This window comes from Giraffa tippelskirchi, chromosome 4 (genome assembly GCF_054371585.1).
Source record: "Giraffa tippelskirchi isolate mGirTip1 chromosome 4, T2T-mGirTip1v1.2.pri, whole genome shotgun sequence".
Classification (NCBI taxonomy): domain Eukaryota; kingdom Metazoa; phylum Chordata; class Mammalia; order Artiodactyla; family Giraffidae; genus Giraffa; species Giraffa tippelskirchi.
The window spans coordinates 121,490,785-121,508,884 of record NC_137278.1 but is presented as its reverse complement, the minus strand read 5'-3'; the positions used below and the strand labels follow the sequence as shown (position 1 = coordinate 121,508,884).

The window sequence follows — 18,100 nt, the reverse complement described above, 5'->3', positions numbered from 1 at the left end:
TCCTTCTTTTTTGAAATTGAGACTATGATGAGAGTATTGATCTGTTTTTCAAAAAGAATCGACACAGATTTTCACATACTTTCTTGATCTGCATGTTTTCCTATGCTGCTGCTGTTTAGTCACTAAGTTGTGCCCACCTCTTTGCGACCCTATGAACTGCAGCCCACATGGCTTCTGTGTCCCTGGGGTTTCCCAGGCAAGAATACCGGAGTGGGTTGCCATTTCCTCCTCTAGGGGATCTTCCTGACCCAGGGATCAAACCCATGTCTCTTGCATTGGCAGGCGGATTCTTGACCACTGTGCCACTTGGGAAGCCATGTTTTCCTGTGACCCTCACTAAAAGAAGGCATTGCTGTTCCACAGACAGAACACACACACAAATGCTGACATGATCTCAAGTAGAAAATTTGAGATTAGGATGTGCTGTGTATTAGCCATGATTTTCAGTTAAATCCACCTGCTTTCTCCATTTCAGTGCTCTTTCCTCTTCATTTTCTAAATTGAGATTTTTTTATTAGCCTCAGCAGTTGGAATGCTACATATTTTGATAAAACATCAGTATCTTGATAACGTTTGCATTGTTTCCCATAATCTGTCTCTTTCAGATATAAAGACAGTATTCTTGAGCCATTATCTATTCATAGAATGGTGGATCCAGACCCCGAAGCATAAATTCTGAGGCTACTTTTGATCGTTTTTGAATCTGTTTTTGAATCTGTTTTCTCTTTGTGAGGCTAACTGGGCCATTGAAAGATCAATGCCTTGGCCTCATTGCTGCTCCACTACAATCTATGGAGCCAATAGGTGTAGGCAGAAGAGTTCTCATTCTGTCGATCTGTAATTTTTTCTAAATGATTTGATACCGTGTCTCATCTGTTTTTAAAGCTAGGACTCTATAGTTTCATTACCCATTTCAACAGGGCTTACCTTTCTCTTCCCCACAAACTTTGCTTTTCTCCCTCCTCACAGTGGAAATGTCCTCCTATACCTGCAGCAGCCTGACGCCCATGCGCTGGATTCCGCTTCCCCTGGCTTCTTCAGAGGTTTGCTCTCGATTGACTGGTCTGTGTCTCCTGTGTCACCAGTGTGGTCGATCATTTCCGTTGCTAAATAACTTGCCTTAATATCTGTCACTCATCTTTAAAAAAGCAAAATGGTTTTATTTATCCATTTTGAAATAAAGAGCAAAATAAAATAAAGAAGTAAAGCAGTAAAGGTAAAATATAGCACTAAAGGCAGTAGTGCTGTATTTTACCTTTGTGTGCATGCGTGCTCAGTCGTGTCCAACTCTTTGCGACCCCATGTACTGTAGCCCGCCAGGCTCCTCTGCCCATGGGATTTTCCAGGCAAGACTACAGAGGTGGGTTGCCATTTTATTTTACCTTTACTATGTTTTGCCTTGACTGCTTTATTTCTTGTTACTGCATCACACGCCTGGAAGTTACCTACACTCATTGTTTCCACTTAACTCATTCCCAGACTTGCTTCCATACCGCCTCTTGAAGGTTCCTTATCAAAGTCATCAGCCCCCATCTAGTGTAGGCCAGTTGTCCAGTCTGTCTTCATCTTATTCCACCTTTGTAACACCATCTGATATGATCGGCAACATCATCTTTTTAAAAACTGCCTTTCTGTGGTGCTCCATGAACATGTGTCTGTGTGTGTGTGTGTCCCCATTTCTTCTCAGTTGCCTTTGGTGTTTTGAGAACCCTCTCTGACCGTCAAATGTTGGAGTGCTCCAAGGCTCTCACCTCATTCTGGCTTCCTTCTTGTCAATGTACTCTAGCTTTCCAGGGGCTGCCATTAGGCCCATGGCTCCAGAATCATCTGTCTAGTGAGATTCTCTGGCTCAGATCTCTCCCTGAGTTCTGAATACGGATAACCAGCTATCTACTAGACATTTCCACGTGCTTGTTTAATGGGCATATCATGGTTAAACCTGTAGAGCAGAACCATGAACTCCTACCTCCCTTTCTCCACCCAGTTCTGCTGTTCCGAAAGCCTGCCTTATCTTGGTAAATGTCTCTATCTTCCATCCATTTAAGTGCATGGGCAAAAAAGAATTAGGTGTCGTGCTTTATCCTTCTTTTTTTTTTCCTTTCATCCTCATCCAGTCCTTCAGCAAGTTCTATCTGATTTCCTTACAAGATACCTGGAAGATTCAGGGGCTCTGCCTCCATTTCTGAAACCCAGAGCCAGCCACCACCATCTCTCTGTATTATTTTAACTCTCTCTCTTTCCCTCCAGTACAGTATAAGCTTGCTGAATGTAAGACTTTTTTGTTCACCCTGACTTCTCAGCAAAGTAAAACAGTACCTGAGCGTAGTAGATATTCAGTAAATATCGGAGAGGGGGACAGACTGTTGTTGCAAAACTCTTAACTAGGTTATATAAGTTTGTTATTTTAAATTAATAGAAATCAGTTGTCCCCAAAATAGAGTTAAAACCTATGGTGTTCAGTTTGTAACTTGTCTTCCTCCTTACTTAATTAACTATTGCCCTGTAGTTTATGATTTATATACTTGGTACCTTCTTTGGTCCTCCCAAACAATCTAGGTTATACCAATAAATATTAATTCTGAACCCCCCCATCCCCAGCCCCAAAAGGAGTAAGTGACTTGCACAAGATTTCAGTAGGTTAACTGGAACCTAGGTCTTCTAATTCCTAAACCCGATCGCTTTGGCGGTGCAGTGTTCTAGGTGTGTGCTTGTATGTTTGGTGGGAGCATAGAAGAATTAGGCTGATCTTTGGATCAGTTGCTTTTTTACTTCCTGTACTCCTCCAAGATAACATTTTATTTTTTTTATTTTTTTTTTAATAAATTTATTTATTTTAGTTGGGGGCTAATTACTTTACAATATTGTAATAGTTTTTGCCATACATTGACATGAATCAGCCATGGGTTTACATGTGTTCCTCTTCCTGGACCCCCCACCCACCTCCCTCCCCATCCCATCCCTCTGGGTCATCCCATTGCCCCAAGATAACATTTTAAAGCGATCTTTAGCTCTATGGCTGTTCTTTTCAGCATTAACATAAAATATTGGCCCCTGTTACAACCAACATAAGTTAAGATTTAATCAATTATTTTTATGGTTACAGTGATGATATTTAAAACTGAGGTGTTGTATGTAGTTGATGGTTGACTCTTAAGGGTGAGTTAAACTGATGGAACTAATATTTTCAAACATATTTCTTAGAAAAAAAATGGAGACTGACACAGGGAGGAACAAGAATCTTTTATTTTTGCTGTAATGGCATTAAACTATAAGACCGAACAAACCTACCCACTATCTAATAATCATCGCTTCATAAAAGAAAGGCTGTTTAATTTGAAAAGCATTAGGTACGTAATTTCAGGACATCTCAAAGTATAGTTCTTGAAAACAGATATATTTCGTTTTGTGGAAAACCTCACTACATTGATTCCCTTAACCCCCAATTAAACCGTGGATGGCTGTTAACTCTCTGCAGCCAGGATTGGTGACGGGATTGCTCTCACCTGAAAGAATAGCTTGTGAGATCTAAGTCATACTTTGCGAATTTCCTCTCTCATACTGCCTTTCCCCAGTCCCTGTCAGTGCAGTCCTTCACTGCCTGTCTTTCCGTTGACTCCAGAGCCTCGAGCCCTGTGGAAGGTTCCAATCGATGACTTTTGTCATCAGAACTCTAAGGTTGCTTTCCACACGGCCCAGGGTGGACCTGGCTTGGTTAATAGTTGCTAATGACAACATTCTCTGGCAGCTTTTTGGTATCTTTAACAAGTAAATAAATAATAATAAACCAAAGTAAACCTTTTTAAGATCTGTATATACATTTCTCATTGTTATTCTAACAGTGAACTTGCTTTGTTCTCCCTTTCTTACTCTGCCTGCCTCACATCCAGAATCATAGCTAAAGCAAGCCAAGAGCTTTCCAGTGATCTGCTGCTCTCCTGTCTTCCTCCCTGGCTGTTCTCCTAGAATGAGTTCTTGCCAAAAAACAAAGAGTTGAGGTTACTTCATTATAGATTTAAATATATAATGATAAAAGTCCTGTCATCCCAGTATCTCTCTCCCCTTCTTCTTAAACTTGGGAGAAATGTCCTTTGTCACTGCTGCTTGTGTTCTCATACCTCCATAATAATGTAAGTGTGGACATCCTTTGCTAATTGGGATGTATCTAGGCTTGACAGGATCATCAGGATTAAATTAGAGGAGGACTAACTTGGTAGGTGAAGAAAAGGCAAATTTGATCATGCAACTCTCTCTTAACCTTCATAGCTTTCCAATTTCATGCTCTAGGCAGTAAATAGTATTTCCTACAAAATGTATCTTTCCCTAACCAGTGACAATCAGTCAGTAGCACTACCTATTTCTCCAACTGGAAATAAATCCTAAAAGTCATCCTAAGTCTCCCATTTTTTGTGACTTAAAAATCTTTTATCACTTGAATTAGAACTTTGACAAGTTTTAAGGCTTATAATAGGTGAACTTTTCATTGTTCAGCAAATAAGAGTGAAAATAAAAAACCTTCACTTGTTAACTAAGATGCCGTAAGTAAATAAACATCTTTATATACTTCCCAACTTTTGGAAGAAAAATACAAGGAAAGATAGGGAAATGTTTAATTCCAATCTTAAACTATCAAACACACCATTTCTGGTTCTCTAGCAGTCTGGTGGATGGTATAGATAGTATGACCAAAAAGCAGCAGTTGGGAAAAGTGGAATTTCTTAATTCAGCCTTGTGTCATCTACTTAAAATATTTTCTTCAAGCACTGCGCATGTTTTTTGGTGATTTAAATTATATACAGTTAGTCTAACTCACAGGGATAAACCATTTTGGTAGGAAAATATGCATTGTGTCTAAATGTAATGAATCTAAAGTGTAGAGAATGACTGTGTTTTGAATAAAATATTTTCATTTGTAAGTAGTAAAACCATTCACTAAAATTTATTTCTTTTTACTAGGTTTAAGTGGAAACCCTGCAGATATAGAAAGAAGAGAAGCAGTATTTGGAAAGAATTTTATACCTCCTAAAAAGCCAAAAACCTTTCTTCAGTTAGTATGGGAAGCATTACAAGATGTCACTTTAATTATATTAGAAATTGCAGCCATAGTATCGTTGGGCCTTTCTTTTTATCAACCTCCAGAAGGGGATAATGCACGTAAGTAAATTGGTAGGGGAAAAAAGACTTGTTATGTGTGATGTAAAGTTCAGCTCATTTGCTCACTTAGTACATAATAAAAATAGAGGCCAGCATTTATTAAGTTTGCTGTATGCTAGATATCATTCTACTAGTGCTTTTTAACAGTTCTTTAAATATATTACATCAGATAGTTTTCCCAATAGCCCTGTAAGATAAATAATGTCATCTGCATTTTACAAGTGAGACACAGCGGTTAAATAACTTGCCCACATATGCATACTCTGTGTCTGGCAAGGAGCTAAGCATGTATATGATGTGTTATGTGTCATGGTGATTTTTAAGTTCTTTAGAACACTATTGTGAAATAATTAGTTTTTAATTTGGGTTTTTTTTTAAAAAAAACTTTTGGAAAATCATTATAAAAGCAAAATTTATCCTTTTCCCCAGGCTATTACTTTCCAAGTTCTTTAAATATTATATATATCTTATTGTTATGTGCATGATTTGTATAATTTCTTTACTGTCTTAGAAATGTTTATGCTGCAAAGTATTCTGCTTAAGGTAACTAGGCTTTAACCTGTAGCTGCAGGTGATTTTTTCTATCTTTCTGTGTCTTTCATTTCTTTTTTAAATTTCTTCTTTTTCTTTAGAGCAAATTATTTTAAATAGATATTCCTGACAGTACTTTCTATATCTGACAGGAGATCTAGCTTGGGTTTTGGTCACTATATTTAAGTAGCTATAGAGTGAACCAGTGGTATTTTACATATCAGGAGAATGATTCACCAAAATATTTTTGTTTGTGAAAGCTTCATTCTTCTGTCTTGCAAGTTATGAAGAGTTTTAGTAAGTATTTGCTAACTTGGCTTAGGTAATCATTTAAATTAATTCTTCAAGGTATGCCTAGAGCTCAAGTGAGAGAGAACTTCTTGGGGGTTGGGGGGCAGAGTGGGAGGAGACAGCTGGTCACAGAATAAGCAGATTTACCTGAAGCTGAAGTCTGTAGATCAGGGTTTCTCAGAGCAGCACTGTTGACATTTTGCACTGGAACATTCACTGTCACCTGTTCATTGTACCATCGCCCAGTTGAGGCAAGCAAAAACATCTCCAAAGATAGCCAGCGCCTGTGGATGAAAATCTCTGATGTAGATAAAAGAGGATTTAGGCAACATTCTGGGCAATATTGCATCAGATTATTTTTTGAACTTTTATTTGTTGAATAAATGGTACATATGTTTCTGTTGAAAAATTAGGGGGAAAATGACATTTCAGAGGAAATCATATTTACTGAAAATCCCACTGTTTAGAGATTCCTGTTATACCATTTTGAGATATATATATCCTCTGACATTAAAAAAAATTTTTTTTAGTTGTCACTATGGTGCTAATGTATGTGCATGTGTGCACTATGGTGCTAATGTATGTGCATGTGTGCACAAGTGGGTAGGCTTGAGGATATGTAAGTGTGTGTGTGTCTTTTTATCTGGAAAAGGAGGTGATACCATATTTAGCAACATACAGCTAAATTCTTTACTGCTTGGTTTACCCAGCTGTCATTATAGAATACTGGGAATTGGTATTCTAGCCATAAGTGAGTTAGCAGATGATTAAAAGCTTGTAACATTTTTTCCCCAGGACTATAAGAAAACTGAAGAAAAATGTTTTCAGTGGGAGTGGGTTTTTTTTTTTTAATTCACAGAATCTGGACAGATCTTGGAATTCAGCCTGCTTCATTTGTACGATGTAGTGACATGCCCTTTTTCAAATTTGCTTAAAGAGATAACTGGTGTTATATCCAACTGAGAAGATAATCTAGAGTTGTTGGTGTCTTAGGGCCATTTAAAGAGACTCAAGATCTACCAGAAGGTCTTGGTAAACAATATAAAGATGTTTTTGCTCCATGGTAAAAGTTACTTAGTGTTTGCACTTAAAAAAATATGCTTTTCAATGTATTTCATGTATCTTTTCATTATATTTAACACTGAAGAAGTGGTGACTTGCTTAAAAGGAAATCCAGTAATTATAAATCTATAGTCATAGAAATCCAGATTATCAAAATTTCTTACTAGTGCTGTTTGGTATGAAAATAAGCACTATAACCCAGAAATCTGCAGTCCGTACAACTAGTGGTTCTCAGACTCTTTGGTCTCGGAACCCTTTTATACTTTCAAAGTACTGAGAACTCCAAAGAGGTTTTGGTCATGTGAGTTATAGCAGTAGGTATTTACTATATTCTAAATTAAAACAGAAATTACAAAATATCAGTGCATTTAAAAATAATAAATATTATTAGCATATAATTATACTTACTATAATTAATGAAATTTAAAATGAGACAGTGAAGTGTAGTGGTATTTTTAATTTCATTGTGTCTAGTTAATGTCTGGCTTAATTGAAGATAACTGGATTCTCATCAGCTTCTGCAGTCATTGTGTTGTTTTTAGCTCATATAATTTTTGGAAAGTTTCACTGTACATTCATGAAATATGAGACAAACAGCATCTTAGTATTATTGTAAAAACAGTTTTGACCTTGAGGATCCCCTTGGAGTTCCTGAACAATACTTTGAGAACTGCTTTTTTGCACTATTCATATATATACTTCACATATGACCCAAGAATCACATAGGGGATTTGAGAATGGTGTATTTGCCCTGTGATAGCATAGGCTGAGTTCAAATGGTAGGTACCTCTCAGGTGAATATATTTACAAGGGAACACCTTTAGTAAAATCAGTTTTTATTACTTTATTTATACTTGGACTTGACTGAAAACATTATTACTTTTTCTTCTTTTTTCCACATATAACTGGTAACTGCAGTCCTTTCCTAACTTTGATTTGGAGATTAATCTTTCCCTGCAGCTCCCTTAAAAGTTTGTAATGGTCATCAGTAGGAAAAGTGTTGAATTTCTAGAAATACTTTACTACTGTCTACTTCTAGATCATTGTAACTTTGTGTAATATAAAGTAGAATTATATAAGAAATGAAATATGTCACTAACTGCTCTCTTTAGAAATACTCAGTAGTTTAGTTATAAATACATGTTCATGTGAAATTTAAAGCTGAAAATTAAATAATTCTCTCACAATTCCTTTCCTTTAACCTCAGTTTCACTGTCTGTAAACTTTTTTGGTTATTTACCCTATAAAGAAAAGATCTGAGTACATGTCTCCAAATGATACATTTATGTTTTATATATATTTAAAGCTATATATAATGTGAGCATTTTAAAACATATACACAAATAGATTTAAAAGATGAATGTTTTAAATTTTTATATTTAGAAGCCATAAGACATCATTATTGATAGCATGATTGAATGTACATTATTATATTTTATAATCTTGATTTGGCCTGATTTGGGTCTTAAGTTTGTTTTCTTTCAGAACTTGGTTTTAATGTCTCTCATAGGTGGGAAAAAACTCATAATGTTAGATAAATCCAAGTAGAAAATTTTAGTGTACTCACTAAATTGTGATACATAATTATATACGCCATGATACATCCACCAGTTATGTAAAAGTTTTTGTTGAAATATGACTGGTAAATTTCATCTTCTGATGTCAGATTGTTGTTTTTACATACTGTTGTAAAGTACTGCATCATTATGTTTTTAACTAGTAAGAGCAAAGCCCACTTCAGTGCTTTATTTGGAAGATTATATTTTAGCACTGCCTCCAAATTGGTGAAAGTGTTCAATATAGTATTTCAGCCTTTCTCTGTTCTTGAGTTCAGATTTGCTTTATCTGACTCAGAAAGCAAATCTCCTATCTTCTGGTGAGGGGCATAGGTAAGGATCAGCTGTCTTTACAGCTTCTACTATTTAAAATGATATCAACCATAGATTCACTTAACTAGTTATTCTATGCAATGATACATGGGTGTTTGTTCAGTTTGGAAATAATCAAAATATAAGTATTTGAATGGCTAGGTTGGCACATTCAGTAGACCATCTTGCCATCTCTTTTGCAGAACATACTTTATACCCATTGATCACTGAATCCTACTGATGTTCACAGGGATTTTTTTTTTATGATTGTTCACATCATCCCTTCCATTTGACCCCAGCTGATTTTTCTCCAATTTCTGTCTTCCCTTTCTTTATCTGTCCTACATACCTCTCACCAGTTCAGTCACTCAGTCGTGTCTGACTCTTTGCGACCCCATGAACCACAGCACACCAGACCTCTCTGTCCATCACTAACTCCCTAAGTCCACCCAAACCCATGTCCATCGAGTCAGTGATGCCATCCAGCCATCTCACCCTCTGTCACCCCTTCTCCTCCTGCCCTCAATCTTTCCCAGCATTAGGGTCTTTTCAAATGAGTCAGCTCTTTGCATCAGGTGGCCAAAGTATTGGAGTTTCAGCTTCAACATCAGTCCTTCTAATGAACACACAGGACTCATCTGCTTTGGGATGGACTGGTTGGATCTCCTTGCAGTCCAAGGGACTCGCAACAGTCTTCTCCAATACCACAGTTCAAAAGCATCAATTCTTTGGCGCTCAGCTTTGTTTATAGTCCAAGTCTCATATCCATACATGACCACTGGAAAAACCATAGCTTTGACGAGACGGACCATTGTTGGCAAAGTAATGTATCTGCTTTTTAATATGCTATCTAGGTTGGTCATAACTTTCCTTCCAAGGAGTAAGCATCTTTTAATTTCATGGCTGCAATCACCATCTGCAGTGATTTTGGAGCCCAGAAAAATAAAGTCAGCCACTGTTTCCCCATCTATCTGCCATGAAGTGATGGGACCGGATGCCATGATCTTAGTTTTCTGAATGTTCAGCTTTAAGCCAACTTTTTCACTCTCCACTTTCACTTTCATCAAGAGGCTCTTTAGTTCTTCTTCACTTTCTGCCATAAGGGTGGTGTCATCTGCATGTCTGAAGTTATTAGTATTTCTCCTGGCAATCTTGATTCCAGCTTGTGTTTCCTCCAGCCCAGCATTTCTCATGATGTACTCTGCATATAAGTTAAATAAGCAGGCTGACAATATAGAGCCTTGATGTACTCCTTTTCCTATTTGGAACCAGTCTGTTTTTCCATGTTCAGTTCTAACTGTTGCTTCCTGACCTGCATACAGGTTTCTCAAGAGGCAGGTCAGGTGGTCTGGTATTCCCATCTCTTTCAGAATTTTCCACAATTTATTGTGATCCACACAGTCAAAGGCTTTGGCATAGTCAATGAAGCAGAAATAGATATTTTTCTGGTACTCTCTTGCTTTTGCGATGATCCAGCGGATGTTGGCAATTTGATCTCTGGTTCCTCTGCCTTTTCTAAAACCAGCTTGAACATCTGGAAGTTCACTGTTCACGTATTTCTGAAACCTGGCTTGGAGAATTTTGAGCATTACTTTACTAGCGTGTGAGATGAATACAATTGTGCGGTAGTTTGAGCATTCTTTGGCATTGCCTTTCTTTGGGATTGGAATGAAAACTGACCTTTCCCAGTCCTGTGGCCACTGCTGAGTTTTCCAGATTTGCTGGCATATTGAGTGCAGCACTTTCATAGCATCATCTTTTAGGATTTGAAATAGCTCAACTGGAACTCTGTCACCTCCACTATCTTTGTTCTTAGTGATGCTTCCTAAGGCCCACTTGACTTCACATTCCAGGATGTATGGCTCTAGGTGAGTGATCACACCATCGTGATTATCTGGGCCATGAAGAACTTTTTTGTACAATTCTTCTGTGTATTCTTGCCATCTTTTCTTAATATCTTCTGCTTCTGTTAGGTCCCTACCATTTCTGTCCTTTATTGAGCCCATTTTTGCATGAAATGTTCCCTTGGTATCTCTAATTTTCTTGAAAAGATCTCTAGTCTTTCCCATTCTATTGTTTTTCTCTATTTCTTTGCAATGATCGCTGAGGAAGGCTTTCTTATCTCTCCTTGCTATTCTTTGGAACTCTGCATTCAAATGGGTATATCTTTCCTTTTCTCCTTTGCTTTTCACTTCCTATTTGTATGGCCTCCTCAGACAGCCATTTTGCTTTTTTGCATTTCTTTTTCTTGGGGATGGTCTTAATTCCTGTCTCCTGTACAATGTCACGAACCTCCATCCATAGTTCATCAGGTATTCTGTCTATCAGATCCAGTCCTTTAAATCTATTTTTCACTTCTACTGTATAGTCATAAGGGATTTGATTTAGGTCATACCTGAATGGTCTAGTGGTTTTCTCCACTTTCTTCAATTTCAGTCTGAATTTGGCAATAAGGAGTTCATGATCTGATCCACAGTCAGCTCCCGGTCTTGTTTTTGCTGACTATATAGAGCTTCTCCATCTTTGGCTGCAAAGAATATAATCAATCTGATTTTGGTGTTGACCATCTGATGATGTCCATGTGTAGAGTCTTCTCTTGTGTTGTTGGAAGAGGATGTTTGCTATGACTGGTGCGTTCTCTTGGCAAAACTCTATTAGCCTTTGTCCTGCTTCATTCTGTACTCCAAGGCCAATTTGCTTGTTACTCTAGGTGTTTCTTGACTTCCTACTTTTGCATTCCAGTCCCCTGTAATGAAAAGAACATCTTTTTTGGGCATTCCACAAGGCTTGTAGGTCTTCATAGAACTGTTCAACTTCAGCTTCTTCGGCATTACTGGTCGGGGCATAGACTTGAATTACTGTGATATTGAATGGTTTTCCTTGAAAACGAACAGAGATCATTCTGTCGTTTTTGAGATTCCATCCAAGTACTGCATTTTGGATTCTTTTGTTGACTATGATGGCTACTCCATTTCTTCTAAGGGATTCCTGCCCACAGTAGTGGTTATAATGGTCATCTAAGTTAAATTCACCCATTCCAGTCCATCTTAGTTCACTGATTCCTAGAATGTCGATGTTCACTCTTGTCATCTCCTGTTTGACTACTTCCAATTTGCCCTGATTCAGGGACCTAACACTCCAGGTTCCTATGCAATATTGTTCTTTACAGCATTAGACTTTACTTCCATTACTGGTCACATCCACAACTGGGTGTTGTTTTTCTTTGGCTCCATCCCTTTATTCTTTCTGGAGTTATTTCTCCATGATCTCCAGTAGCATATTGGGCACCTACCAACCTGGGGAATTCATCTTTCAGTGTCCTATCTTTTTGCCTTTTCATACTGTTCATGGGGTTCTCAAGGCAAGAATACTGAAGTGGTTTGCCATTCCCTTCTCCAGTGGACCACATTCTGTCAGACCTCTCCACCATAACCCATCCATCTTGGCTGGCCTCACATGGCATGGTTTAGTTTCATTGAGTTAGACAAGGCTGTTGTCCATGTGATCAGATTGGCTAGTTGTCCATGACCGTAGTTTCAGCCTGTCTGCCCCTTGATCCCCTCTCTCAGTGCCCATCATCTTACCTGAGTTTCTCTTACCTTGGACGCAGGGTCTCTCTTCACGGCTGCTCCAACAAAGCGCAGCTGCCGCCCCTTACCTCAGACTCGCGGTAGCTCCTCTCGGCTGCCGCCCCTGACCTCGGGCGTGGGGTAGCTCCTCTTGGCCGCTGCCACTGACCTCCAGCCCCGGGTAGCTCCTCTCGGCCGCGATTCATCTTTACCTCTCACCAATTCATCTTTATTCAGCACCCTTGCACCTCAAGTCCTCTCTTCAGTTATTCTCACTATGCTGGAATATGCGTTAATGATTTTTAGTGTTATGTTTCCTTATTATTTTCTTGTGAATAATCCTTTTCCTGTTCTGAATGTCCTAAGAGAACCATTGACTTTCAGAGAGTTTAGCTCAACCCTCAGTAAAAATTAACTTTACATAGGAACACAGAAGAACATGTTCCATCGTGTGAGTTCATAAATGACCAAAGTAAGCTTTCAGAAAACAATACTTATCTTTACTATATGTATACCTTCTTTGTTTTGTTCTATTTTATTTTTCAAAGTTTGGTCATGAGCCACTGAATTGACTTTAGACTCACAAATAGACTACAGCCCAAGATCCAAAAAGAGCACTGTCCTTGTTCTTTCTTCACCATTACTAACCCTGCAGTTTTGAGCTTTCTTTTTTCCCTCCTCTTATCTTCTTCTAAACTCTTTTATGCTGACTTTAATCTCTCCCTGCAGTTCTCATCCCTTACGTCTACATGGCTAGCTCCCTTGTATCATTTGGCTCCTGGATCAAATGTCATGGACACTTCAGAAGGGCCTCTGTTTACTTAACCACGATTAGCCTTCTTTTTCATTTGATAGCACATCATCATATTTTGTTTTCTTCGTGACATTTACAGTATTTGAAATTAACTATTTGTGTTTTATTAACTGAATTTTTCATATACTATCCGCACCTGCCAGTCTGAATATAGGTTCCCTGAGGAGAGTGAGCTTATATGTCTTATTCATCATCACATCCTTAGCTTCGAAAACAGTGGCTGGCACCAAGGGTTCAACTATTTAGTTGAATTAATGAGTAGCACTTGGCTTAAAATTTTGTCCTATGAAGGTTAAGCTTGTATCATACTTCAGTGGTGTTGATATGTCACATAAGCGTGATTCATGGGTAACACACATAATACTTAAGTTTCTATATGTGGCTTGCCTACTGTATGTTATAATTAATAGCATGAACCGTTGGTCGAGGATGAACAAGTTTCAGCCACTGCTCGACCTTCTTTATAACTGTCTTCTCATGTAATCCTTGCAACACCTCTGCAGTAAGTGGTGGTCTCCTAACTTGATAGATGAAGAAACTGAGTCTCAAAAATAAGTAACTTGACTTAGGTCTAGATTGAATCTTTCCAGTTTCTTCCCTCTTAACTGGCACCCTTGGACTGCCTCCCTATCCTGAAGATGAAAATCTTTGGAGGCAGAGAAGTTGAAATTAACAGAGTTAGCATCATCCTCACTGTGGAATGCTTTGAGTCAATAAAGTGTTTAGAGCTCTACGTAAAATTAACAGAACATATAAACATCATAACTACATGTCTGTTGCCATCAATTCAGAATCTTTTTTGATAAGCATTTTCTTTCTTTCCAAATAGTTTGTGGAGACGTTTCTGTTGGAGAGGAAGAAGGTGAAGGTGAAACTGGTTGGATTGAAGGAGCTGCAATCCTCTTGTCAGTAGTGTGTGTGGTGTTAGTAACAGCTTTTAATGACTGGAGTAAGGAAAAGCAGTTTAGAGGTTTGCAGAGTCGAATTGAACAAGAACAGAAGTTCACAGTCATCAGGGGTGGTCAGGTCATTCAGATACCCGTAGCTGACATTACTGTTGGAGATATTGCTCAAGTGAAATATGGTAAGTAAAACAGAGCAGTCCATGTGACACGTGATGTGATTTTATCGTCATCTTGTTCACAGCTTGGCTTACCATTATTATTTTGTTTAGGTGATCTTCTTCCTGCTGATGGCATACTTATTCAAGGCAATGATCTTAAGATTGATGAAAGCTCATTGACTGGTGAATCTGATCATGTTAAGAAGTCTTTGGATAAGGATCCCTTACTTTTATCAGGTATGAATTTCTTTATAACTTTTAACCTTTTCCTCCTCCACGACTGTACACCCCTGTCGGTAGTTTCCCTAAGAGCCAGTAACGCTAAGAGGATTCTGTGGTTTGTGTTAGCTTCTATCTTTATAATCCTTAGAGACTTTTTTTTGTAAGCTGGCAGAGACTTTGCTGCTGCTAAGTCGCTTCAGTCGTGTCCAACTCTGTGCGACCCCATAGACAGCAGCCCACGAGGCTCCGCCATCCCTGGGATTCTCCAGGCAAGAACACTGGAGCGGGTTGCCATTTCCTTCTCCAATGCACGAAAGTGATAAGTGAAAGTGAAGTCGCTCAGTCGTGTCCGACTCTTCGCGACTCCATGGACTGCAGCCTACCAGGCTCTTCCATCCATGGGATTTTCCAGGCAAGAATACTGGAGTGGGTTGCCATTGCCTTCTCCGGGCAGAGACTTTAGAGGTCTTTAAATCCAGAGTTGTGTTTTATAAATGAGAAACTCGAGTCCAAAAAACAGAAGATTTGAGAGTTAATGTTAATGTAATGATTAAGTACAAACTTAATGATCTCTGTTGAATTGATCGGTTTTTCTGTGTTGTGTTTATTCTTCAGGCCTAGCGAAATATAAAATTACAGAATGATTATGTGTTTAAAGCAAATTAATGCATTTTCTGTGATGATCTACATAGGACAAGTTTTCTGTTTTTAAAAAGCTCGTAAATTCCTTAAAGTTAGCCTAATCTCACGTCCTCATTTTAACTGCTGAGGAATGAGTCTGAGATAACTGTTTACCTAAGGTGATACGATTAATAGTAAATAGATCCAGGAGTAGCACATCTACCAGACAGAGCTGAATTTGCACGTGGTTAAGACATGTTTTGAAAATGGAAGGGTGTGTATAGGTGAGGCTACTGTCTGAAAAGGGGAAGTGGGTGTCTACTTAGAAGGCTCTTGTAACAACTTGACTGTTGATAACTAGACCTGAGGTAAATTGAGAATGAAATGGAAGGGATGATGAAAAAAATTACAAGGTGCCTTCTAAAATGAAAAGAAACCAAAGTACCACAACTTGTCTCCAAAAGTATGCCAGTTCCTTAACTTTTGTTTTCCAGTTTCCTATCTTAATTTTCTAGTATTCTTTATAGAATTTGCAAAATTGCTTGTAAAACATTTGTTTTAGGTATATTTTTAGATTGAGTTACGCTAGCATTTAGAGTAAGAAAATGCTGCCTGTTTGTCTTTAATTATCATTTTCAGATGTCAGTGGAATGCTAACATTTCCTATATTGTAAGGAGATTCTGCTTATTTAACCGTTTAATAACTTGGCAGCTATGCTTTTTCACGTCTCCTGTGTGAACTTTATATTCTAATTGGTCAGACATGGTTTTACTCAACCCAAAGTCAAACCTGTGACAAGGGTCAGTTACGTTAGAATCACAACTGTGGAGCACCTACCTAAGTTTAATCATTACCTTTTTAAGATTTGTAAATATGTCCCAAAGGGCTTATTGCAAAACATGCCTCCATTAAAAATCAGAGTAATTTCATGTATGTGCATTTATAAACACCATTACATATAGGGGGAAGGTTTCAGTTGTAATATAGACTTTGATTTCTATGAAAAAACTTGAGATTTGTATACCTTCAGTATCCTGCACTACTATGACCATTTATACTCCTTTAAGTTTTTCTTTATCTTGGTGTGCTTGAAATTCATTCCAAATTGAAATATCTTGGCTATATAATATCCTCTGTCCATGGAATTCTCCAGGCAAGAATACTGGAGTGGATTACCATTCCCTTCTCTAGGGCATCTTCCTGACCCAGGGATCAGACCTGGGTCTCCTGCATTGCAGGCAGATTCTTTACCATCTGAGTCACCAGGGAAGCCCATATATTAAGTTTAATGTTACTTGTTTTGTTTATTCCCTGCCATACTTCTAAGAAACTGCAGTTCATGTTAACCAAGTAAAATCTGTGATCTTTCCAAAGGAGAGGGAAGCTTGCTGGTCAGACCTAAGCCATAGACTGACCAGGCCATAGTGTTTGGTGAACTGAGGCCATCTCCTTTTGTGTTTTTGCCACATGTACTTCATGGACTTTGCTGGCTGTACTTCTAGCTTATTCACACAGTGCTTAGCTCTTAGTGTCTTAGGTTGACATCCTGTTATGGAACCTTGCTCCTTTTCTGTTTTAACAGAGATGGCTGCTAAGTTTTTGGAGACTCAGGTTCTCAACACACCAAGTATATACCAAGAGGGACTCGGTAAATTTTCCATGTTTAAGAAAAGACTGAAATAACTTTCTGGAGTCCCTTATCACTGTATGGGTGGGAAAGTTTTTCTACATTTATTTCCCTCTTCCAAAAATGTACTGAAAACATGAAATGCACTTATTTTTAAATTTATTCTCATGATGCCATCTCTCACTGCTGTTCTTGGCTTTTTAAATTTAGATGGTTAAAAGCAGTTATTCAGTTAGCAGTGGGGATATGACCAGAACAAACAATGTTTACTTTGCCTGAGCCTGTTAGCAGCCAGCATTCAATTACCTGTGGTAAAGACAAACATAACATAAATTGAAATTTGCTAAAAGCTAGAACTCTTAAAAGAAACTATCTTTTACATTTAGTCCTTGCTCAGTAAATATTGTTTCACTGTCCTTCATTTCTTGTTTCTCTTGCATTTTTGCTGGCATAGAAGCTAATAATTAATGAAATAAGTCAGAATATAGATTTTTTTAAAGCAAGAAAATCAAAAATTTAAAAATTCATATGGGATAAATTACTCAGTAATTAATAGCCACATACAAATCCTTGAGTACTAGAGTAAGTACACATGCTTCACAATTGTAACTTTGCAAATAAAAACTGAAGGTTGATGTGTTGCACAGGATGTTAGGTGCTTCAGACCTGTCCTCCTGATGGTTGTGAAGTAGGAGATGAAATAAATAAGTGATAACTATAAAGAAGATTTTCAGTATTTAAACAAGAGTTTCAGTTTAGAAAGCTACTTAAAATTCACAAAAATATTAGAACAGAGAGGTGGGAAGCCTTGTAGTAAGTAAAGCAAGGATGCAGAGGTATGGATGTACAGGTTGGAGAGCTGTGAGCAAGCTTAGCAGCATTATAAGGAGAATATGCCCTCTGTCCTCCGACAGGGCTGAATCTGCCTTGTCAGCTTGCAAGATTATTGTGAGGGACAGTCAGAATTCAGTCTGCGTTCCCATCTCTGCCCACTAGCTTTTTGTAATGGAGTTTTATGTGAGAGTAATGGATGAAAAAATTTGGAAGGTGGATTGGTCTCCGTGTGGAGATTTTGGATTTTATGGAATAGGCCATGTAGAGTTGGAAGTTTTGGAGCCATGAGAGGCTTGGATAAAATCACATTTGAGGAAGGTTAAACCTTTTTCAGGATGAACTGGAAAGACAGAAACTTGCTAGGAAGCTGTTGCAGTGATCAAGGTGGGCTGACATGACAGCCTGGGTTAGGGAGAGGTTGTGGGGTTGTCTTAGGGATATGGTGG

At 38.1% G+C, this 18,100-nt stretch overlaps 1 protein-coding gene across 14 annotated transcripts in view; it reads left to right on the top strand.

Moving 5' to 3' along the window:
• Positions 1-18,100, top strand: part of ATP2B1 (ATPase plasma membrane Ca2+ transporting 1) — a 135,605-nt gene that overhangs the window by 71,136 nt on the left and 46,369 nt on the right. For all 14 annotated transcript variants that reach the window (XM_081594148.1, XM_081594144.1, XM_081594138.1 and 11 more), the window contains exons 3-5: positions 4,954-5,151; positions 14,116-14,370; positions 14,461-14,586. In XM_081594148.1, the coding sequence (XP_081450274.1) occupies positions 4,954-5,151; positions 14,116-14,370; positions 14,461-14,586 (579 nt within the window). The remainder of the gene's footprint in view (positions 1-4,953; positions 5,152-14,115; positions 14,371-14,460; positions 14,587-18,100) is intronic.